The following is a 25,525-nucleotide window of genomic DNA, read 5'->3' as shown; positions in this document are numbered from 1 at the left end:
CTTGCAGAGATGCACTTCATCTAATCATCTTGTGAATATGTTGACATTTGACTGATTGGCATGCTACTATGAATGGACAGTGTTAGTGCAACAGCTATATCAGATGCATATTGACATTCTGAGCCTTAGTACTGTCAGAAGTACAACATGGAAAAACTTAATATTAATGGATTTTGTAACTCTGATTAGTATTCTTTTCGTTTTTTATTTTGGGGAAATAATCTTAATGTTACAGTGCCTACTACAGTGCCCAGATTTTATGGGCTTTGATGTATACAGGTTACCAGGGATTCTATTACTGTGAGCTCCCTGTTTTTTAGCCTATATTAGCACCACTAAAAGTATGCAGATGAGCTTTTAGTAGTTCCTGTTTGCTCAGTATCCATGGATGTACAGACAGCTATTTCTGGATTTTTTTTAATACTGGAGAAAATCTAAAACATGACGATTCTCTGGGAAGTTCTGAAGTGGAAGTGTATTTTTTTCAGATTTTAAGTGGTTTAATGGATGTTTATTCATGGTGCACATCAGAGATAATGATATTCTCACAAAGTCTAAGTCACACAGAATCAGATATGTTATAAATACTGTATGTGTATCATGTCTGTGTGTGCAGATTTGACTGAATCGTGACTCCAAAAAGTATGAATTTTGATGCAGGCTGTGGCTCATCCCTCACATCTCTCTCTACACTGTCACAAACTCCCCCTCTCCTTTCCAGGGGGGCCTCACAGTTTGAAAACCTTTGCTCTAACCCGTTATCATATCAGACGATGTTGCTTTTTTTTTCCTTTCCAGCTGTGCCATACCCTCCACAACATAAGCTGACTATTAAAGAGCTATTTGAAGATGGAAAGCCCAACGCGGAGCTGCTCCGCAACCACCTCGTCAAAGAGGGCAGGGTTGAAGAGGACGTGGCTCTGAAGATCATTAACGATGGGGCCAACATCCTCCGCCAAGAGAAGTGCATGTTGGAAGTGGAGGCGCCTATAACAGGTAGGCTGGCAGACGCACATGAAGAGCTCAGAGGGAATCCTGTCATTAACTGGGCAGATCCGTACATTTCATTATTTTCAGGTGTGAGTTTGTGTGGTAACAAAACAAACAGGGAGACCTTCCTTCACATGGGCATTCTGGGTTCAAACTTCCTACAATATTGTCCATCCACCTTTGCTGTGTCTTTAAGCAAGACACTACATTTCTAGTAGCAGTGCTGTTCTCTTGCTGTTGCTTGGAAACAGAGATGGCTTAAAAAGTATATACAAATACTTTGTGCGATCTCCCGTGCGGGATGGTCCAGTCGAGATTCCTCCATTCCTGGCCTGACAAGTAGTTTTGAAACACTACCTTCCAAGACAGCGTAGAAAGTGTTGTGAACACAGAGTAAACACAGCATCAACCTAGGCATTATTCCATTGCAACACTGTTTTTGTATGCCGGCAGCTGCCATCTGCCCGCTTCTGTGCCATATCCAGGGGCCTTGCAGGCTGTTAGAATCAACTCAGTCATCTCAGTTCATCATGGCCTCAGTCCAACATCCTCAATCAAAACATACTCAGAAACTTGTTCACAGGAGAATATAATTTTCTAATTAATTTAGCTTAAAGAAAGAAATATCATTACTGTGTTTTGGACAAGTGGGAACTGGGCATGAAAATGAAAATGTCACCTCCTGCTGTAGTGCTGTCATCATCAATAGTAGAGATGGCGCTTGAAACTCGGCCTTTATTTCTTATGTTTTGTATGGTTATGTGGCTGATTACAGTTGTCAGCACAAGCTTTACAGCCAGCAGTTGCTACTTAACAGAGATAATAATATGAGGATGCTAATTGTTGTTGTATGAACTTTCCTAACACTGAAAAGTATTTACAGTTCAGATATTGTGTAATAATACAGGTAATATTGTTTGCACATTCCACACAAGCATAAATGCTCCCATCTACACATGTCTGACACCAGTGTTGAAAATATTTGCCATGCTTGTGTATAGCATTTCTTAGTGTAGGTGCAACCATTCAGTCTTTACATCTATGTGTCTAAACTGTTTATTGATACATTGAATTCATTTGTACATTGTTGTGGCTTCAGCAATAATCAGCATTAAAATAATCTGATTGAAATCAAAACTCCTCTCAAAAAACTCCTCTGCCGTGATTGAGATAAAAAATGGTAAATGTTGCCACTGTTACTGTTTTTAATATGATTGGTATTATTGATCATTTCACTCATAATAGACAACAGTAAACACACTTTAGATATTATGTAAAATTGTTACATTTGTCTCCTCAGTATCAATGATATTGATTTTTAGATATTTGTCAGAAAACTATCGTCCAGTTTGACGAAACAGTTTAATAAAAACTTTTGCCGTGGTTAGTTCCATATCACAATATTTACTGAAATAACAAATATTATTCTGTTTCTCTTATTATAACATTTAAAACGCAACTGTGTTGTCTATATTTCAACTTATAGGAGATGGATGTTATAATATACAGTTTGTGTAATGGTTACTGAATCAGATCCCGATTTGATAAGAAAAATAAGATTTAACCTTGAATGGAAAATGTAAAAAAATGTGGGCGTCCTCTTGTTTCTTTTTGGTTATGGCTGGTTTTAGAATAAGTAAAAAGAAACATATTGTATATCCAGACTGAAAAACAACTTTTGAAAACATCCGAATGACTTGTTGTAATTGTTATATGAGCTACTAACAGCAGTGCGTTTGTCTTTCGACAGTTTGTGGTGATGTCCATGGACAATTCTTTGACCTTATGAAGTTGTTTGAAGTGGGGGGATCACCCAGTAACACGCGGTATCTCTTCCTCGGTGACTACGTAGATCGAGGATACTTCAGTATTGAGGTAAGTTGTTTCCTCCTCATATTTTATGGCATTTTTTCATATTAGATTTAAAAAACAGTTGGTTTGTATTGTGACAATGCCAGTTTACATTTGCATTCTGTTGTCAGTGACGATACATTAATACGTTGCACAGTAACAAATTATGTGTTTAGGTTTAGTTCAAAGATTAGTGTTTCCTTCTTCATGTCTAATAGTGTGTGGCACTGAATTGTGTCACAATGGTAACATATTAAACGATCAGTATTGTACATTGAGCGATATGATGTGTTTCAGTGTATTGTTACAACCCCTCAGTATTAGTGTGTGATGGGTTAATAATCCATCTTTATTTTTACCTTCACCTCATGTTTAAACTGTACTTGTGTGACTCCTGACACTGTGCTGCGTGTATCCTAGTGTTCTGCATGTGAATCTAGAACGTTGGTTGAAACTTAAATAGAAAGGAGATGATGTAATGAAGACCAACTGGATGGTGGTGTGTCCCAAATGATTTCTCAGGATGGTTAACATGGTGACCAATGGTCAGAATAGCTACTAAAACTTAAGTGCTGCTACTTTGAGGACCTTAACCAAATACATCCTGCTGGCTGAAATTGTATTTCAGCACAAATCCAAAGGGCAAAGTTCATACATGCTGAGTGGAACAGTTAAAAATAAGACAGAGGCACACCCCTGGCATGAAGGGGATGGCCATACTAAGCTTGGATTCATGGCAGTTACAATGGTAACCGCTTTCATGGATAAAACGCTATCAAAACATCCTTAGAAGACACTGCTGCTGTACAATCATCTCTGCTGTCATCCTGCACTGGTATATTCCTTACAGTCATACTCTTGCAGTGGTTTGGGTAGGTTAGATCAAAACATTGTTTTTGGTTGTGTATCGCTGTGAGCATGAAACATTAGCTGTAAACAGGATAGATCATTAGAATCAGTTAGTCAAAAGAGAAAAATATAGTAATAAGATGTGTGTAAGTTATCAACATGTTGACAAAAGAATTGCCGGAAATTGGGCTAAATGACATGAAAGAGTCTTGGTCTTGATTTAGATGAGTAAAAATGAGTGAGTACTTTGTGGGAGCAGCGTGAACCTCAAGACTCTCAGTCACATATTCTGACCCACAGTGAGGTTCAGTATCATTTGCTGTTTCATTTGTTGGTTATGACTCAACATCGATATTCTTCAACACACATCACACTCAAAATTGTCCTATATGTATTTCAAAGAATGTGATCTGATTTTAGCACACAGAGTGGAGCAAGAGGCCTGGTAGTGTACACTGCAGTGCAGTGCAGAAGTACAGAATGGTATTTTAAGGGGGATAAAGCCTGTATAAAGCCTTTAGTGTCTCCAGAGGGAGTTCTGTGAAGTCTCAGTGAAGTGCCTCAAGTGATGTCACTTGAGTCAATATCGGTTGGGGCTGAGGACTGAAGTTTGAAAATGAAAATAATCTGAGGGTGTGGAGATAGAAATAAGTAATCTTACCAGACCTCTGCAGCCTGCTCCCCATCTCTGCTTGAGGCCAGCAACTCCAGGCTACATTAGTCACTACTAGCATACCTCACCCGATTACCTGACAACACTATTGGTGGTTGGGTTGCAATGTGGGAAATGTAGGCACCAGCTTTTGACAAGAAAAAAGAATGTGTGGAATAAAAAAGGTGTTATCTCTGATTTCGATCTTCTCTGTCTGTCCATTATGAATCTGACAATGTTACAGGTTATAGCGCAATGCTAAAACGATACAGCTCTCGTTTCAAGTGAGACGATAAATGGATATGTTTTTTTTTTTGTTTTTTTTATAGTTGCAATGGTGCAAAAGGTAGCTACTTGCAACAGTTTTTTTTTGCCTTAGGCAGTCCTGATTCATCTGCTGTCCTTTAGTTAATTATCTATTAGTAACATCCTGAAGACAACACTTCAGGATTCATGTTCAGTATTTGTAAAGGAGAAACTGAGAATAAAGGGTGTTTCATGACGATGGTGTGGAGTCGGTTGTATGTGGGGGAGTATGGTAACATTTTGACCACCCTGTGGGGGCTTTTGATGGACACTGGGTTGTACAATGAGGTGGGTGAAATGTCACAGATGAAAGGAGGAGACTGAAACAGCATAGGGAACGAAGACTGATATCCGATTTAGAGTTTGTGTTCACTGAAGAACTCAGGCATCAGCGCTGTGCTTATTTTCCCATGTGTTCCTATAGAAAAGTGGTACTTTAAACACTGCCAACCTGAAAGAGGTGAATTATCTCTTCTCCACTTGAAAATCTATGAAATTAAAAGTCATGGAACCTTTAGGGATGGGCCATTTAGCCTGTGAAAAGGGCTATCTGGTTATTTTTTTGGCTGACTTTTTTCTGCTTAACATGTCTTATTAGCACTGTTGATGAAGTTCTTTTGATTGGTTGAAAGCTGAAACAATTACTCTATTAGTCTATTAAACCATTTGTCGATCATTGAACTAATCACAAACGTTCTCCAGCTTTTAAAATGTGATGATTTGCTACTTTTCTTTGTAATGGATAATAATGATAGAAAGGTCTTTAGGTTCTGGACAGATGGTGGAATTTGAAGACGCCACCTTGAATTCTGGGAGCAGCTTTGTCTGTTTTGCTAATGTAAAGTCGGCACAAAATTAAAGAACCAAAAAGCCCTAGCTCTCACTAGCAGGGCTGAAAATTCTCTTCCCACAGAGCTCATTCCAGTAAAACATAACACAGATATAGGGAAATGGAAATCAGGATGTGGTTACCTTGGTAACATAAAGAGTCAGTGTAGCCTCTGGAGGTGGCGTATCCCCCTTGCAGTCCAGCAATTTGTCAAAGACTAAATTCAGTGCATGTGAGCAATCAGTTTCGTTCTCTGAGCTTCTTTATTTATTTAGAAACTCTCTTTGATGTGTGTGCGTGTGTGTGTGTGTGTGTGCGCGCGCATGTTTGTGTGTGTGTGTACTAACCCTCCTATACCGCCTGCCAAGCCCCCATACACACCAGGCACAGACTGAAGTGTGTGTGCATCTGTCTACATATGTGTGTGTTTGTGTGTGTGCCTGGGCTTGAGGTGAAGTTAGCCAGTGTTCACGTCTGTCACACAAAGCTTTGTGCCGTTTCCTTTGTCTACCTCCCCCACTTGAGGCTCAAACACACAGAGGCTTGCTAAAAGAGAGCAGAGGGCTCTCATTAAAACCCATGTCAGCTTCCAGCCACTCCACTCCACTCCACGCCATGTCCCTTTCTCCGCCTCCGCACATGAGAGAGCAAGTCACACCGACAGCCCCTTTCTACACATTTACCTACACTTCACACTTCAATGTTCCTCCCAACAATTGAAGTGAATAAGACTTGGTCGTCCTGCCTCCCCCACTCTTTTTTTTTTTTTTTTTTTTACCTTGTTAGTTATGTGAATACAGACTTGCTGGCTGCGGTTACCTTGGCATCTTGTTCCAGGGACTTAATAGATGGCCATGGTTGGTGCATGTTAAGAGTGGGCTGAGAGTGGCAAGTGGCAGCTATTGCGCAGTGCCTTGTGTGAGCTGTGAAAAGAAAGCAAGTTAATTTGGATTGTAAATGCTGGTCTGCTTTTCACAGTGTGTCTTTTTTTTTTAATATATATATTAAAGCCTCTAATATGGCCAGAGGAAAACATCCCAGTGCTTCTCTGCTGAGATGAGTTTGTGAAGGAGAAACTAATCAGTCTGTGGAGCTCCACAGTTATCTAACCTGTGCACAGAGCCCCTGATGGCTCAGTCTGAGTGGATTTTCTATATTACATTTCATTGCATTTTAGTTAAACCTCCTGTAGATTTTTACTGCAGTACGAAGCAAAACCTGCAGTGAGGTTAACTTGTTTTGATCAAGGTCACTGTCTGACTGAAACACACACAAATGAAGCAGAGACGAGTGTGTGGGAGTATTTTTTGTGTCATTTGAAGCCTGTTACTGTCAGTCTTCTGCTATAATCTGAACAGTGCAGCCCTAAAACACATTGCACTGGGTTTTTAGTGGGTAAATCTACTGGAGTCTGGTAACACCTTCAAGTAAATCTACTGCTCGTTGGTAATTCTGTTTTCACACTGGAATGTGGTTCCAAAATTTACTTTGGCCACATTCTGCCTAAATTATTATGAGTGATGGTAGAAAAACTCGAGGTGTGTGATAAATCTGAAACAATACGTTGATTTATAGATTAGTCTGACAGAAAACTAATCCTGAGAGCTCAACAATTAATTGAAATATTATCGCAATATAATTATGTGCAATATCCAAATCGCAAGAGCTGCAAATTTTTTTGATAAAGGTAAAATGTGTCACCACATACCATAAATGAAGCATCTTGGTGCCCTGGGCTAAAAATCATATTCTCCAGATGTAAAGGTGGTGCTTGTTTTGTACAAGCCACAACATTTTTTTTCAGTGAAAATGAAATGCAAAAATGACCATTCTAACTGTAATTGTGACTCATAGTGCAAAATCTGCCAAAATAATCACAATATGATTTTTTTTTTTTCATTCAATTCTACTAATCAGGAACTATTTTGATAATCAATCAACTGTTTGAGGAATTTTTCAAGAATAAACTTGATTGCAGCTTCTCCAAAGTGAGAATTTGCTGCTTCTCTCTGTTTTTATAACTGAATATCTTTGAGTTTTTGACAGAACAAGACATTGAAACAGGTCACCTCGGGAATTGGTTGATTAATCAATAGTGAAAATTATCTGGTGTGTGATAATAATATAAGCAAGGAGCTAACTGAGACAGGTATGCTCACATCCTCTGTAGTGAGATGTGGTATTAATGAGCAGAGAGCAGTCCACAGCTGATTGAATACTGATTATTTATACAAGCCCTCTTCAAGCTTAGATTTTCCAGGTCTGTGTGTAATCGTAAGTTCACATCTCCGACTCTCTCTTCTCCCCCACCTCTTCCCACATTGTCCCTGTCACTGTCTGTCCTCGCAGTGTGTTCTCTACCTCTGGTCGCTCAAGATCAACCACCCCAACACACTCTTCCTCCTGCGTGGGAACCACGAGTGCCGACACCTGACAGAGTACTTCACCTTCAAACAGGAATGTAAGTGCAGCGCCTCTCTCAGCCATATGAAGACGATGCTCCCTGCACCACTTCAGAATGGCCTGTATCAATCAGGTTTCAGACAAATCAGATTGAGTTCCATGCCAGAGATGTAGTTTGTAGCTTTTGGCAGCTTTTGCAAGAAGAGCAGTAACTATGAGATGACTGACTCCCCTTAATAACATGACAAACTTTCCCACAAGTAGGTTATGTTTGTCAGAGAGTGTGTGTTAGATCAGGAAGTCCCGTCAGAAAATGTGGCAGCACATCAGCATCACTCCACAGAGGAGATGAAGCCTTTTCCTTTTCATGTTGCAGACGTCGAGCTGCTGGAGCATGGAGAGCAGCCAGGCATGCTGTTGATGCTTCTCAGACAGCTACACACACACACACACACACTGATTTCAATCTGTGAAAGTTGAGTGTGTGGATCTGTCTGTGTGTGTGTATTTGCGCGCGTGTGTGTGTGTGAAGCAGGTGCAAACTCGAAACAAAGACACTTTGGCAGACAGCAAAGACAAACTTGCCAGCTGCAAATAGATGTCACTCACTACATCCCCACAACACTCCCACCCAAGTGCCACCTCATCTACACACACACACACACACACACACACACACACACAAGCACACGCACACGCACACACACTGACTGTATTATTACACACTGTACCACTTTTCAGTGGTTTAGGTGGTTGTTGTTGGGGCAGGGTGTAATGCTTACAGACTGAAATATATGTATATATATTACAATGATAGCAGTCAGTAGCATGTATAAAAACAAGTAAACAAAATGTGCAGATAAAGTAGTATGGTTCAAATGCATCCCGGTTGATACACAAAGCTCGTTGTTGTGAGTTTAGGATTCCCCATCTCTCTTGCACCTATTTCATTACACTGCTGCAAAATCACATTCAGTGGGAGGAGAGAAGAGTTGAACAAGTTCATTTACTGAATGTAATGAATGATAATCAGTGCAAATCATTCTGCTTCTTGATATTGTGCCGTTTCAGAGGGTGTCACCTCAACCCAAGAATTTTAGTTTGAGCCAGTTGTTGCTCTACAGAGATGCATGAATGATATAAGAGTCAACACGAACAAGTGTTCATTCTTATTTGTTCAAAGACTCCATGATCGAGGCTCTGGATGCATCAATAATTTTCAATGGCGATATCTGCTAATTATTTTCTCACTTAATCAAGTATTTGTTTGCCCATATAGAAAACTTTTAAAATGCACATAACAACTTTGTGTGCGTGTGCGTGTGCGTGTGCGTGTGTGTGTGTGTGTGTGTGTGTGGTCATTGTTCAAAAACTATCAGCTTAGTTTAGTAGGGAGCTCCCCAACAGTGAAAACACTTGATCCACTAGAAAGAAGACGTCTCACTCTGACAAGTGCTGACACTGGCCTGCAGAGAGCACACAAAGCAACAACAGCCAAGTTTAATTCAGGCCTGTCATCAAGTTACTGACAGAATTAACATTAAATAGTAACAGATGATACGACGTATCACCAGAGACGTTTGTCATTTTAACCACCGAAATAGACGCTCAGTACCGGCTAAAATGAGAAGCTGCAGCTGAATGTTTTCTACAATGCTTTGCTAATGATCATTAGCGTCGTACCTCAGTGAACCTGTGCATCTTTCCAACCTCAGTGTTTGAACTCAGTCACCCACCGCTGCGCCCAGTGAATATTTCACGTTTATATGCTACTTTTGACTGGTTTATGCAGCAGGATGCTGCTCTGTAGAGGCTGGATATCTTACAGAAGAGGAGCAGCAACATGATCACTACTACTACCACACCCTACAGCTGCTTCAGCACATTTGATTTGGAATTAAATAATGGATTCTACATTAGAGTACCAAGTCTCAGCGTTAATTTGTGCAAGTTTAAGTTGGCGTTGAAAGAACTCTGTGGAGGACATGGTCCTCTTAACACATTGCATTTAACTTACAAAGGTTCAGAAGTAATTGGACTCTTAAGAGTTGAGTTGCCATTGAGATTTAGATTTATAAAAATGATGAAAAGAGGAAGCTCATCCGTCAAACATGGCAGTGGTTCTGTTACGGCTTGGGCATGTATGACAGGAACCGGCTCATTGGCATTTATTGATGATTTGACTGCCGATGGAAGCGACAGGATGAATACAGAGGTCTACAGGAGCAGTCTGTGCTCAGAGTCAGCCAGTCAGAACATTTCATCATACAGCAGGACAACAATCCTAAACATAGGGCCATAGCAGCCAAAGAGCTAAAGGCAGAGAGACCCCAATAAGCAAGAGCCAAAGGAGGCTGCTGTGAAGGCGTGGGAGAGCACCACCAGGGAAGATACAAAACATCTGCTGATGAAAGAATTTTCAACAAAATAATAGATTATGATGATTTTGTCAGACCTCATGTGTATCTGTCCAATTACTGTTGAATCCCCAAACTTTGGTCACTATGTGTTAAAGGGGCTATATTTCACACACAGTTCTTTCTGTATTAATGTGAACCAGCTCAAATTAAAGCTGAGACGCTTTAATGTTGTATCCATTATTTTATTTCAAATAGAACATGCTGAAGCAACCTGAAGAACAAAAAATGTGTAATAAATACTTACAGTCTGGGCTGTATGAGTGTTTGGTCTGTATGAGTTTTCATTATTCACATCATTCTGTACAGACATGTAGCTACAGATACTTTATTGTTTTGGTGGTGATGTCTGGATTAAGAAAGTTAATAAAGTAGTTAAATCACTAAATTCGCTGACTTCAAGTAGCTTGAAAAAGCTTGACTCTACAGACTTTTCTACATGACCTGAATGCAGCACTCACTTAGTAATGTCTTGACCCCCCCACAATGACCCAACCTGTCTGTGTCCTGGCTGCTCCTGCCATATAAGGAGTCGACTTCCTCCTGGCTTAATCTGAACTGCAGTGTTGTGCAAGTGACACTGGAGACAAGGCCTGGAAACAATCATCAGTCCTTCTGTTGACAGAGGAGCCGAGCTGCTGATTCTCAGCACCTCTCACAAACCTTTGTTGATTTCACCTGACTAAGCACATGCAACAGACTTTTTGGCAATTGTGGCTCTATTTTGTAAAAGAATAACAGATTATACTTATGAGCTACAAAAATGAACCATGTTTTGTGTTGTCGCCATGTGTTTGCTGCAGGTAAAATTAAATACTCGGAACGGGTGTATGATTCCTGTATGGAGGCCTTTGACTGCCTGCCCCTCGCTGCCCTGCTCAATCAACAGTTCCTGTGTGTGCATGGCGGACTCTCACCAGAAATCAACTGCCTAGACGACATAAGAAAAGTAAGTGATCGACCACTGACACATGAATTTTATACTAAAATCCAATGTATTAAGTTATATTGGTTTAAAATTGCCTCTGCAGTCCATTTACCTTTTTTATCACAGTGGTTTCCCTCATGTAAGAAGCCAGTCTAAACCATACAGTGTGTGTCTGTGTTTTGTGTTCAACAGTTAGACAGGTTTAAAGAGCCTCCGGCATTTGGGCCAATGTGTGACCTGATTTGGGCCGACCCTGGTGAGGACTACGGCAGTGAAAAGACATCTGAACACTTCAACCATAACTCCGTCAGAGGCTGCTCTTACTTTTTCAGGTATTGGATAAAATGGCTGCAGCTTCACTGATGCTAAACTGTCAGAACAGACCAAATTCACAACTTTATTATTAATATGAAGAATTGATTTTTATCAAATCATAGACAGTTTTTTTTTTTTTTTTTTTTTTTTTTTGACCACACTCAGACAAACACAAAAATACTGGCAGAAGATAGTAAGTTATTAAATAGGCTTCATCACAAAGGCCGGTGGCGGTAGCTTCACTGTTTGTAGGTTAAACGGATTATTGAGGCAGTTTGAAAAAAGGCCCTCTCAAAACAGGTAAACATAAAAACAGCTTGTTGAAAATAGGTTAACGCATAAAATTTGGCTTTTACAAATTAGGTTAACAGAGGCAAGCTGCTGGTTCAGAAATGGTCAAGAGCTGACAAATAACTAAATAGCACTTTATAATAGGTTATTTGAAATTCTTTGAGGTTGAGCAATGCAAACAGCTGGTGCAGAACAGGAAAGAGCAGTGAGACAGTAAAAACAGAACGGGGTGGCAACATGTTAATATCAGGAGGAATATTTTCATTAATACACTGAACATTGTGAGTCTGCTTGACTTCAGCTGAACTTGATCAGTTTTCCTGGAGCTGGTTACATCAGCTGTTTAAACATAGCTATATTAGTTACAAAGTGGAGATTTATGAATTACTAAATAAGAATTCGGTTGCTGTACTTGCTGTTATGTAGAGATTAGTTGTTAATTAATCTTTTGCCACTCTAGCGAAGATGAATCCTACTGGATTTTCCTCACGTGCCACCACGAGGTTGACATTGGTGGTTTGGAGTGAAATATTTCATGGAACGTTGGATAGATTGTCATGATTTGTGACTCAGGCGTCCATGTTGGATGAATTGTAATAATTTTGATGATCTCTTAACCTTTCATCATTGCATCAAAATTTCACTTCTTCAGTACTTTGGTTAATCAGCTGTACTTTGTGTTTAGTTTTAAATAATAAATGATAGCATGATAAAACGCTAGACTAAAATAGTGAACATGGTAATCATTAAACCTGCTGAACACCACCATGTTTGTATCATCCTTGTAAGCATGTTAGCATGTTAGCATTTACCTCAAAGCATGGCAGTGCCTAAGTCCATCCTAACAGAGCTGCTAGTGTGGTGTAGACTCTTGTTACACAACTTCCAAGTGTAATGCTAAAGTATTAGCTAGCTGTTTAGAACAGAGAGTAAAAGAGGTAATGGGTTACGATTAATATGCTTCTTAATAATAATGTAATAATAATTAAATAACTAAAAACATCAGACGCCTCAAATGGCAGAATGTTTTGTTGTTAGTCTGAACCCCCAGATAATGTCAGTTAACTTTAAATAATCAGACCTTTCCAACTTTAAACTGCAAACCACTAATTCTGAAATACTGATTTCTCTATGTATGTATATATGAATAAATCAAAGTTATACCTACACTTAAAAAGTATTGGCCATTAGGTTTAATACATCATGTGGCTTCCTCCAAGTTGTTACAGCTTGTGATGCCACAGAGACTTCCTGTTTATAGTTGGTTACATTTGATTAGACCAATGCGACGGATGTTTCCTCTGAGCTGATTTGATATCAGTGAGGTGAGGTGAGCCCAGAGGATACTAAAAGACAATACCCACTTCACCCACAGCCTTTTCACCCTGCTGCAAGTTTTACAGAAGTATCTGCTGCTCTATCACCAGACTTTAGAGCAGTTTCTTTCCTCAGGCTCTGAGTCGACTGAATTCATCATTCAGTTTTATTTTTGTGACAAGATTATTTATCATGTCATTAATGAAACATTTGTTTTTAGTGAGTAGCGTGAAGGGACTACATCTGTAATTTTGTTAAATAATCTTGTGTTGCGTAATGATAATTAAATTGTATCTTGAATCTTTAATTTACACATAATGACAGTCTTTAAGTTTTAATGATGCATCCTGATTTAGAGAATCACTAATTTGGACTAGTTAGTAGTTAGAACCCAGGAAGGACTTTACACAGAAACTAATGGATTTATAAAGAGCTGGTACAAACAAATCCTGCCCTGCTCTGAAATCCACTGAAGTGATAAATGTCAGAAACCATTCATCTTTGCCTGGTATTGATTAAATGAAATGTTGATCGCCCACTCATTTTTCCAAAGCATCACCCGTGAATTAGTTGGGGGCGGTGAAAGAAAGAAAGAAAGGCAGTTGAAGTAGACTCAGGTACCCCCACCCAGCTGAGCGCCTCTGCTCTCCTGCTTTCTTCCCTCTGCTCTGGCCTCAGCTTCTGGAGAGACCAGCAGAGCTCATAAATACTAGAGTCCTGGCTCTGGCATCTTTAAACCCCAAGCACAGCAGGCCAGAGGGCATGGCATGCCGAAAATAAATATGAAACTATTTCCACAGACAAACAACAGTCAGTGAATTGGTCATTAAGTGACCTCATGCTGTTCCTTTAATGGTTTAAGTTCATAATCAGCTCTGACCTGCACTCAGTGTTTTAACAGCTCTCTCTCCTCTGCGTTTCTTTCTCTTTGCAGTTACTCAGCAGTCTGTGACTTCTTGGTAAATAATAACTTGCTCTCAGTAATAAGAGCCCATGAAGCACAGGATGCAGGGTAAGTCGGGTTTCTTTCATTTATTTCTAGCATATTATAGAACACATTTGATGAGTGTTTTTATTTGTGGCTGTACAGGTATCGGATGTACAGAAAAAGCCAGACCACGGGCTTCCCTTCATTAATCACAATCTTTTCAGCTCCAAATTACCTAGATGTCTACAACAACAAAGGTTTCTGTTTTTTTCTCACTCTTGTCGTTGTATTTTTCTCATTTTTACCAGTCTTCAGTCCCTGAATCTCTCCTCCCATCTCTTTCCCTCTGTCAATCCTAGCTGCTGTATTAAAATATGAGAACAATGTGATGAACATCCGACAGTTCAACTGCTCCCCCCACCCTTACTGGTTGCCCAACTTTATGGATGTCTTCACATGGTCTTTGCCTTTTGTTGGAGAGAAAGGTATGTTTGTTGGGTAATTGGGGAAACTGTGAATAGGAAGCCAGAAATAAAACTGTTTACTAAGCTGTCATTGACTTTGTGGGATATCCAGATGCAGGCTGACCCAGAAATACTGAGATTTTCTTCTCCATTAAGTCGTGAAATAGGAGTGGATTTTAGAATGGTCAATGCTCAATTATGCTTTTCATTAGGGCAAACAAATCATAGTAAGTAAGTAAGTATTATGGAAATCACAACATGGCCAAGTGCAATATCCAAATTGCACAACATATATGGTGTGTTGTGTCACAACACACCATACATGAAGTGTTGTGGTGCTACAGAGACGCACCGGTTGACAAACTCATACTCTCCAGATGTAAAGGAACATGTTTGTTTGGTACAAGCCCCAGCAAAATCAAATCATCATCATTTTTAGATTTTTTTTATGTTTTTTTTTTTGTTTTTTTTTGCATATTGTTCATTCCTACTTTTCATCAAGGTATTCAATCTGCAGTTATAACTCGTAACTAGTAGACTAATGCAGATGAACACATGGCAAAATACTTATATAGTTATATGATCACTGAAGAGCTGAGGATTGTGTTATACCTCTGCGCCAGCGACAGGCGTGTCTGGCCATCTGTCCGTCCCATTCCCAGGAGCGCCTTGAGGGAATTGCTTCAAATCTGGCACAAACGTTGACTTACACTCAAGGATGAACGGATTAGATTTTGGTGGTCAAAGTTCAAGGCCACCGTGGCCTCACAAAAAACATCTTTGGTCATAACTCAAGAATTCATATGCTAATTATGGCAAATTTCACACAAACGGCAACATCATATTTGCAGCAGTGTCTACTGTCATGACTACAACTTTATGTTCTGTCATAATCAGATTTATTGGCCAAAAATATGAACATATACAAGGAATATGACTCATACAGAATAAAAACAACAAAGCTTAATAAAAGCAAGTTTAATTGATTTTATTTATAGAGCACTACATCACAAATCAAAAAATATACTTAATACCTTTTTATTGAATACCTTCAATACATATATGAGTCTGGAGAGACATGGATGTAAACTGCAACTTGATCAGTTGGCAGTTACAAGGTGGTAATTCTAGTAAACTAATGTGTTGGCCCATTTGCTAAATTTGAAAGGTATGCCAATGTGCTCTTTGGAAACACCCACAACTGAAAGTGAAGGTGTTGTATTCTAAATAGCAGTCTTTGATAACCCAAAAAACTAGAAATTCACATTATTAAGAAAAACATTTGTATGTATCATTCGTACTGTATCATTTTGACCTTTTTATACTGGAGAAATTTCCAGCTAAAAGTTCACTGTTTTTTGGGTTTTTTTGTATGTTTTTTTAAGTATTTGGTTCTTATAGCTGCCTGTTAAACTTGAGGAAATTATTAAGTTAATATTTGGTGAAGACAGTAAAACGTGATCACAAACATGTTCATTTAGCTGGTGGAAGTGTTTCTGCTCCTGTTATGAAAATCTCTAAATGGAGGTCATGCAATGTCATATAAACCCTGCCTCAAACATGGGTTTGGCACCAGTCTGAATTCTTAAAGTGTCTTCTCTCTCTCCACAGTGACGGAGATGCTGGTGAATGTACTGAACATCTGCTCTGACGATGAGCTCATGTCAGAGGTAGATGACCTATACGAAGGTAAGGAGAGAAGAAGAACCATGCACTCAGAGGTTCACCCTCTTGATTTTGTTATATGTACAGGCTGTTGTTAATCCTATTGTTTTGTACTGCTGGGCACTAAGCACTGTGCCTGCTGTTTGATTGAAATTCGTAATTTTAATGTGGCATTCTGATTTGATTTTACAAAAGTTAGCGTGAATACCTTTGTTGTTATTAATGCGTAGGTTCAGGTCTGGAGTCTCGGTGTACAGTGTACATACTAAGCATACTGTTTCTTTGATATTGCCATCCTGGAGGTGTGGAATTATTCACACTATTGAAATTTAAAGATGTCAATCAGCACAGAATATATGTTATTGGTTAGTTGGTCTGCACATCTGCTTGGGTTGTAGATTTTCTCCAGAATCCTCTCTGCTTTTGTTCGCTCTGCTTTTTCAGTTTACTTCTTAAATTAGGTGAACTGTAAATGAGTCCTGACACAGACTTAATTGACATAGAACGCCGGGAGGTGATTTATACGCAGCACTTCATCATAATTCAGTCTATGTCCCACATGTCTGATGTTGATGAGGGAGTTCTGAATAGCCGCCGTGCTTTGAAACACACCATTAAACCCTCAGCCCATCTCTCCAATGTATCATCCTTCATCCTTTTCCTTCCCTCAAGTCTTTTCTATAACGTATTGTTCATTTTGAGTAAGTACTGAGAAAACCAGCAGCAGAGGATGGAAACAGTAGTATTGCGTACTCTCGCCAGTGAACTTGGTGTTAACCCCACATTCTGGACTATTTCCAGGTGGCACCTCAGCGATGCGTAAGGAGGTGATCCGAAACAAGATTCGTGCTGTGGGGAAAATGGCCCGAGTCTTCTCAGTCCTCAGGTCTGACCCTGTCATCAGTACTCTCCTTTTGATGTTCCTCTTCCTTTCTTACAATAAGACTCTTCTTCTTCTACTGGACATGTATATAAGGATCACAATGAGCTCAGTGGCCTGGGGGTCAAAATTAGCAAATTGAATCGCAGGTCACCACAGGGCCAGGAAGAGGCTGGAGTGTTAGTGAAATGAATGGAGTCAGTTGAGTGCACAATGAAGTTGTGTTTGAAAACACAATGTTGCCCTGCTAGGATTAATGAGCTGGCATGGGATGAGTCACGACGCACCTAGACTGTATAATGACATTAGGCATTATTCCAGATTAATGCTGCTGCTGTGAGCTTGTCACACTGCCGCAAGTGGACAAGATGTAGAGCAGCCTGTCGTTCACACCAAAGCATATGGGTCAATGGCTTAAAAGGGTGTTATAGACACAGAAGCATTTTTAAAAAAAAATTAAAAATCCAGATGTAATTTGGTCAGACACAAGTTTTCATAAATTCTTAACTAGTTTGACTTTCTTCTAAAATGAACTCATTGCTTTGCAGGATGATTACAATGTGAAATGTAGATGTTTAGATGCATTTTAAAAGTCTCATTTCAGTTTTTAACCCTTGTTTCTTTTGACTCAGTCGGAGAGAATAAATAAATAATATGGAAATTCAAATGTGTTAATATTAAAGTCCTTTGACAGAAATCTGACCACTGGTAACCAATCCTTAGAAATGTTGCTTCAGCTGCTAAAATTGACACAAGTCATCGGTGACCCACTTTACAAAACCAGGACAAATGTTAACGATTTGGCATTTAGAGCTGACAGTCTTTCACTCCGTCAAGCAGGGAGTGAGTGGACACAGGTTAAGTATCGAGTGATGAGTGAACTTAAGAACTCTTGGTGACAGAGCAGCCTCATAACCACCAGGTGTCTGTCGGCCTGCTCGCTGAAATGTAATCTGTGTGTGTGTGTGTGTGTGTGTTTGTGTTTGTGTGTGTGTGTGTTTGTGTTTGTGTGTGTGTGTGTGTTCCCTCTGTGCCTGTGTTTTGTTTGTGCGCTAGGGAGGAAAGTGAGAGTGTGTTAACACTCAAAGGCCTGACTCCGACTGGAACTCTTCCAATGGGAGTGTTGTCAGGGGGGAAGCAGACCTTACAGACCGGTAAGTGTGTTTCATATTCAATAACCCTGTTCTTTCATTCCTCCTCGCTATATACCATTTTGACACAACCTGCACCTGTAGGGACGTTTCCGTACCCCCTGTCACCAAGTGTGTGTTTCTTTTTTTTTTAAACCCAGAGCATTTATTGTGGGCAAATCTTTTCATTTCTTCATGACATGTGGCTGTGTTACATGGTCTACTGCTCCACAAGCACATCAGTACAGGAAAATACACATGATGCTCAGTGACTGCAAAGCAGTGACGCTATATATAACAATTTTTCCTGCGTTAGACATACCCGCTGCCTTGCAAACACGGTTGCAATTTGCAGGCAGTGTACAGTCATAGAGCTGAGAGCTGATTGATGCGACTCTCATGTCAGTACAGCAAATATGAACCCGGAGCCAGCAGCTGCTTAGGTTAGGATAGAGACTGGAAACAGCTTGGCTCCGTCAACAAAATTCTCCAACAAGCATCTCTAAAGCTCATGAACACATTACATCTCATCTGTGTAAACAGTATGAAAACCAAAGTGTTAAAACTACAGTTTTCCATTTTCCATTGTCTTGGCTTGAAACAGTAACTTTCTGAAGTTTCTTCTGATTGCCTCACAGCTGCTCCCAGCTTGCAGGTGGATTTTGTTAGCCAGGCCAGCTGGTTTCCCCCTGTTTTTAGTCTCTATGCTATGATATGCTAAGCTAACCAGCTAATAGCTCCAGCTCATGTTTTCCAAACAAACTTAGGCTTTGTTTTTTCTCGTCTTACAGGTCAACATCAATGTACTTTCAAAAAAAATAAAAAAAATAATACTCAAACCCTTTACAATTGTGTAAAGCAAAATAACAATTAAGAGATTTGTTCTTATTCCTGCAAAAAACTCAATATATGTGAAGTGTAACCAGTTTGGTGCAGGACATTAAGTTATTGTTCTTTCTGGTCTCTTTTACTTGGCTGGAATAGCGTGCTTTGTTTGCACAGTGAACTCCCTTTAATTGTCACCAAATATCGGTCCATCCGTGATGGTGGAGCTAAATCTGTCAATCCTGACATCCAGTGAGGGGAGACCAGCCTCCCTGTCCTGCCTGTCCCTTTGAAGGGTTATAGATCAATGGTGACATGCCCACCACAGGAAGCACTGGCTGGACTTTGACTGGAGCCCACCCTCTATGCAGCAGAAAGTTTTCAGGCTGAGCTGTTGGGCTGGCTGGTTGGGGAGGTCGGCCTGTCACCTGAAAGTGGGCACTGACCCTCTGATCTAAAGGTCAGCGCCTGGCCTCGCCCGCCAGAGGACATGCTGCGAGTCACGCTTTGCCACGCTGGAGGCTTACAGAAGCTGCGGAGCAATCGAAGGAGAAACCACATGTTGTGACCTTTTGGAGAATGTCATGTTCCGTGTCCGCTCCCCTAGCCACAGTTCTCAGATCAGCCAGGCCAACTCAAACAAAGGCAGGGGCAAGTCATTGTGTATTTTTGTCCATCCTTCTTGACTGTTCACTTTGTTTTTCTCAGCCCCAGCTTCAGTTTTTGACACTACTGTACTACAGCTGACATTTTAGGTGGTGTGATGCTCATACATCTTTGAACGCACCCAGTCCACGAGTTAATCCTTGTCTGAGGACATTAAAGATTCGGAAGAGGCTTGGAAGCAGCTAGAAATATTTTCCTAAAGTGTCACCAATGACAAAACGCCTCATAATGCAGAGCTGAAGGGGAAAACTAGCTGCGGCTACGATTTTGCACCTGTAGGCTGCGATCTTAGAGCAGCTCTCTTTCATCTTAAATACGTAATCATTTCTTTGAGAAATTATATTTCATTCTCAGATACTTGTCTTCATTTACAGATTCAAATATTTTATGCAGCTTAAATAAGAAGGGAATATGGCTGGTTGGCATTTCGGATATCCTGATATTTGAATACTTTTTAAAGGAGAAATATTAATCATGTAAAAAATCTCCACTGAGTATTTTAAATTCTACTCGGTCATGACATTTTTCTAATTTTGGATTCAAGCTGTGTGTGTGTGTGTGTGTGTGTGTGTGTGTGTGTGTGTGTGTGTGTGTGAGATCATTTGGCTGCATGTGCACAGCAGCGTAGCCTTCATGTGAGGCTGCACTGTACGACTGTCGGTCGTTGTTGTGCATCTGGACCCGAGTCTTAGACTCTTAGTTCTCAGCCAAATCCCCCCTCAGCTCTCCACACCTAAGTCCTCATGACCCTTTAACACCAACACCAGCTTAAATCTCCAGCAGGCTTCTCCTCTCTAACCTTCCCGCCCACCCACTCATTAACTTTATTGTTTTGATGACGTTTTTTTTTTTTATTTTTTATTTTTATTTTTTACAGCTGCTGAGAAATTTTGCTTCTATAATGCCTGTGCCCTGAGTGCTGACCTATATTCTGTCGACTGTTTCTTGCACCAGCCTTTACAGTTTGATATTACTGTTGTGTTTGCTGTCTCTGGCTGCCTTTGATGACTCATTTTTTTTTTTTTTCCCCCTTCCTCAATTCTTATTAACATAGCTACGATTGAGGCAGCTAAAGCAAAAGGTACGCATGGCTGTGTGGCTCTACTCTCATGTCTTTGTTTTGTGTGTGTGTGTGTTGTTCACCCTTTAAACAGCCCCACCCTTAAATTTTTTTTCTTTAAATTAAATGTTTACTCTCCTCACTGTGTTTATATCACTGGTTATTGTATTATCGTAAAACTATTTGAGTGTGGGTTACTTTTGCATTATCAGTATCTGTTGGATCACATTGGTGACCGTCATTGTGAAATAGTTTATGCAACACTTTACATTTACAGGTTGATGCTTGTTAATCAGTAACAGAATCACATGACAGGAACTGAAAAGACGCTTACATAAGACGACAACTAGTACAACGATAATTACTAGTTATATGAGATGGTTTATGAAAAATGTACTTTTAAACTAAATTATTTTCACCAGCCTCACATGAATCAGCCTTTTTGGTGTCAGAAAAGTGAAGCCCATGCTACAAAAGGGGTTAGTTATGTGTATATGATTTAGGAGCTGACTTGTCCCTTGTTGACAAGAAGCAAGTGGCTGTGGTCACAGAGGCGTGTCTTGCCAAGTGTGGCTCCCCACACATAGAAAAGCCTGCTAAGACCTGGCTAAGATAAGACCAGGGACATCCCTGCCTGGGATATTTTCAGAAGCTAATCCTGTTACACCATTTGGCTGCAGCTACACTGTCTGTCTTTTTATGAAACATTATAAATGTAACAGATTTAGTCATTGTGGTGTAGTGCAGGAAACATCACAAACTGAGCGAGGAGGCTCTTTTTGTCTGATGTTCTGCCACATTCCTGTCACATGAGCTCAAATACTCCGTCACAGACTCGATCCATCATGATCCAAATGTGTTGATTTCAGTTCATTTCAAAGTGGATGTTAAGGAACACTACATAACAGCGGATATTTTCATACCAACAACATTTTTTCATACCACTGAATAGTAGGTTGGTTTTGTCAAGAAACATTCGAGCGCTTTGTCCATCACTTTTAGTTAATTATTTCAACTTTTACTTATTCATTACTTGTTGATATTTCAACTCTATTACTTTAACATTATTTGAACTGTTTAGCCATTACTTACTCCATTACTTGTAGTTAAGCATTAATTATAGGTGATTATTTCAGCTGTACAACCATTTACTTTACCATTTACAAATTACTTATATGCCTTTATCTAACTATTTCAGCCATATATCCATTACGTAAGCTAACTGTCTCAACTATTTAGACATCTATGTTCACTTGCTAACTAGTTTCCATGCACACTGAGTCGCCTCACATAGCTTTAGGGTTCTGTGCCATCAGTATAGCTGCTAGCTTACTGGTTTTTGTGACAGTAAATTGACCATAGATCAGTATCAGGCTTATTTGTATCCATTGTGGATATATTTCTCTGATCAAATCATAATTTCTGTTATTACTTCACTTCACTATGTATTCCCTTGTAACTGCAGAAGTACCCCATGGGGTTTAACTTCTCCTGGTTGGGGATCACGTACTCAAAGTGCAGTTAACTCAAGTGAGCACAGGTGCTTAATTATTACAGATATCTGGTTGTGCAAGAGAACCCTGTAGAACCTTGTTTGTGTGGCTGTAACTCCACCTCTAAAACCTTCCCCTCAGAGTGTTCATTCTCTGTTTAACCTGATAATGTAAATGACTGAAGAGTGTGTTTGAACAGTCTTTACAAATTTGCTTTTCGTTTGCACACGTTTCTGTCTGGTTTCCTTGGCTGTTTCGGGACGTTACCGTAAGTCTTACAAAGTGTGAGGTGTTCTTGTTGTAGCTTGTCCCACTGGTGTGTGAACTCTAGAAGTCATTGTTACCTGTGCATGTGTTGTATTCACTGATCATCCATACTGTGCTAGGCTGATATTGTTGTTTTGTGCTTATCAAATGAAACTCCACAAAGAAGAAGAAAAAGCTAAAGAATACGTTTTACAGCAGACATGTGCAGTAACATGAGTAGGGAAGTTCAAGTGTTTCCGGCTTCTGGTAATTTTGTCTCTTCTCCGCTCCAGCCATTCAAGGTTTCTCTCCTACGAGGAAGATTCGTAACTTCGAGGAGGCGCGCGGCCTGGACAGGATAAACGAGAGGATGCCGCCTCGCAAAGACGGCCAGCAGCCAGACGGCACCACGATCAACACTAACACCCCCAACAAGAACGGCACTGGATAGAAACGCCACCCTCCCATCTTCACACAGCCCACACCCCCTGACTCATAGCCCCCACCCTCTCTCTTTCTCTCTCTCTCCGTCCCTCTCTCTCCATCTGTCGGCTCTACTGAAACTGCGTATCCATCTTCTGCTCGGCCGCAGTCGGGCGGGGCAAAGGAAGCGGACACATCAGTAGATAATAAAAACACAAGGAGGCCACAGCGCTGGGAAAACACGTCCAGCTGCTGAACAAAGACAAACATATGACACGATATGTTATCTGGACAAAAATCTGATCTTATTTATTAAAGATTAATTATATTAGATATATTGTGTAATAGTAACAATCAATCAATGAAGACATTTTGTTCAAATGTATCCTGTACACTGAAGTCCTAACTTATACATGTCAAAAGTATGAAAAGTTTTATAAATTTGAGCTCAGATAGATGAATCCCTTTTATCCAGGAGTTTTAGTCACTTTGAGTTTTTTTTTTCTTTTTTTTTTATTGTGCGCACCACGTGTTTGTTAAGGGAAAATTTGAAGTATAATTACTGTGGCCTCAACAGCCTCATTTGGATCTTTCAAGAGTCTTGTCAAGATATTTTAGGCGCTTGAGGTTCTACATTACAGTACAGTGTTTGCTTATATGTGTGTCAGTTGACAGATAAATTATATATGTATTGAAAAGTGAAAAAAAATAAGGAAGTAAATTATGTAAGAACAATTACTACAATTTAATATTTTATACTTAAATCAGAAATTTAATGAAGACTTGTAATCATATTTATACATTTTCCACAAAACTTTGATGAAACCCCAAAGATGCTCAATAGATTTTTTTCTTTTTTGTTCAGTGTTTTCACTTCCAGAGTAACATCAAGAAAAACTTCTTCCTGTATTATCATTTGTGAATGAAGCTGTTAAAGTGAAGGATTAATGCTTTGTGTGCAATGATAGTTGCTGTTGCTGGCTGTTCCTGTGCTGGTATGACTTGTATTCACTTGATGGCAGCTAGGATGTTCTCGCTCTGCTAAACCAAAAAAAAAAAAAAAAAAAAAAGGGATATACAGTACAGCATGTCTTACTCCATAACCACAACATCAATACTCAATACATCCTGGTTGGAAGCACGTCTTCTTCTTCTTCTTATTATTATTATTATTATTATTATTCTTATTCTTCTCGGGCACTGAAGTGAATCCGACCTCTCTTGGAGGTTGTGAAGATTACAGCACGAGAAACCAACTGACACGAAAGGACACATTTTCATCTATTTGGACTAAACAGGACATGTTTGCTTACAGAACAGAGGAACTGCTGAACATAGTGTCCTCGGAATAGACTGATGTTCATTATCGCTTAAGAAATTTCACCGTATTTAACAGAATTATGGCAGTTTGATTTGATGTTTTATTGTCAGACACTAAAAAAAAAAAAAATGGGTTGTGCTTTCGGGGCTTTCCTTTTGTTTCTAAAGCTGTATTAGTGTCTCCATCTACTGTTGGTGACACAGTGAGCAGATGTTTTTTTTGAATTGTAATTACCATGCGTATCACATAAGGGAAACATTTGACATTCGGTGAAGTGACAGCACTTTGACGATGCTGCACCCAGACACAATGGACTGAGTCATTCCCCTCGGCGGGGATGATACTATAAAAGGTACCGCCACCGCACTAACAGCTGTCTGTCAAGGCCCAACAGTACTGTAATCATCTCAACCATGGCTGACTCATGTATACAATGTATTTTTTTACAGCTCGTGGTCAAACCAAGATGGGGACCAGTAACACTCGCTGAGGTTGCTGGTGTGTGTGATTGTTTTATTCAGGCATTCAAGCTCTCCTCTGGTCTGAACACCTCCACTCCTCCTCACAGGCACTCCCAGCCCTTTAAGACCCACTTCTTCTTTTTCTTCTTCTAGGACATAAAACCAACTCTACTGGTGCTTCGACACACCTGACTGTAACTCTGTTGTCTTTTGTCAATTCAGAAAGGAGGGAAAATAAGCTTTAAGATTTGCTATTCTCTTTTGAAGTTACTCCTTTTCTTTCTTTTTTTTTTCTTTTTTTTTTTTTAATGTTAGGTGATTGTGCTCATGTGCCATGCCACCTTGGCCACACATGTCAAGATCCATATATGTGTGTGTGTATGTATGTGTGGATGGTGACCAGAGTCAGTCCAAGAGACTTTCAATCACACATTATTAAAGACTGTGTCAGCAATATTAACATGACATCCTTAAAGATTTCCAAATTATCGCTGTTTGCTGTTATGTTCAGTAAATTGTGGGAAACCTTCCTAAATATTTCGGTTTACATTCATAACTGTGATGCTAAAAGTTTGTTTTAAAGGTCAGACTTCATTGGCTGAGCCATACAATATACTGACCTCCTGTCAGGTCCTATACACATTTTGCAAAATGTAAATCTTAAAATAGCTGTAAAAAGGGGTGAAAACAAATGTACCGTACTTGTCAGGCGAGGCCATGAAATCTTTTACGTAGCTGTAGCACTTGAAAGAAAATAATAAAATTCAAATACAGTGTCTCCCCCCCCCCTTTTCCTTCCTTTTTGGACTCATCTT

General features: G+C 39.8%; 1 protein-coding gene across 3 annotated transcripts in view; it reads left to right on the top strand.

Moving 5' to 3' along the window:
- The window catches only part of ppp3cca (protein phosphatase 3, catalytic subunit, gamma isozyme, a), a 30,197-nt gene extending 4,709 nt beyond the window's left edge, over positions 1–25,488 (top strand). Inside the window, exons 2-14 of one of the 3 annotated variants that reach the window (XM_023397715.2) lie at positions 799–996; positions 2,741–2,865; positions 7,827–7,938; positions 11,101–11,246; positions 11,418–11,557; positions 14,083–14,160; positions 14,239–14,333; positions 14,436–14,561; positions 16,152–16,229; positions 17,007–17,091; positions 18,142–18,239; positions 20,761–20,787; positions 22,808–25,488. In XM_023397715.2, the coding sequence (XP_023253483.1) occupies positions 799–996; positions 2,741–2,865; positions 7,827–7,938; positions 11,101–11,246; positions 11,418–11,557; positions 14,083–14,160; positions 14,239–14,333; positions 14,436–14,561; positions 16,152–16,229; positions 17,007–17,091; positions 18,142–18,239; positions 20,761–20,787; positions 22,808–22,956 (1,457 nt within the window). In that variant the 3' untranslated portion in view covers positions 22,957–25,488. Of the gene's footprint in view, positions 1–798; positions 997–2,740; positions 2,866–7,826; positions 7,939–11,100; positions 11,247–11,417; positions 11,558–14,082; positions 14,161–14,238; positions 14,334–14,435; positions 14,562–16,151; positions 16,230–17,006; positions 17,092–18,141; positions 18,240–20,760; positions 20,788–22,798 lie in introns of all 3 variants that reach the window. The other 2 variants (XM_023397714.2, XM_023397716.2) reach the window with 2 other exon arrangements.
- Positions 25,489–25,525: the final 37 nt, after the last annotated feature.

This window comes from Seriola lalandi, unplaced genomic scaffold (assembly GCF_002814215.2).
Source record: "Seriola lalandi dorsalis isolate HSWRI2012SDOR001 ecotype SW California unplaced genomic scaffold, Sedor1 jcf7180002054883, whole genome shotgun sequence".
Classification (NCBI taxonomy): Eukaryota; Metazoa; Chordata; class Actinopteri; order Carangiformes; family Carangidae; genus Seriola; species Seriola lalandi.
Note: the sequence above shows the minus strand (reverse complement) of the source record. Positions and strands in the feature narration are given on the sequence as shown.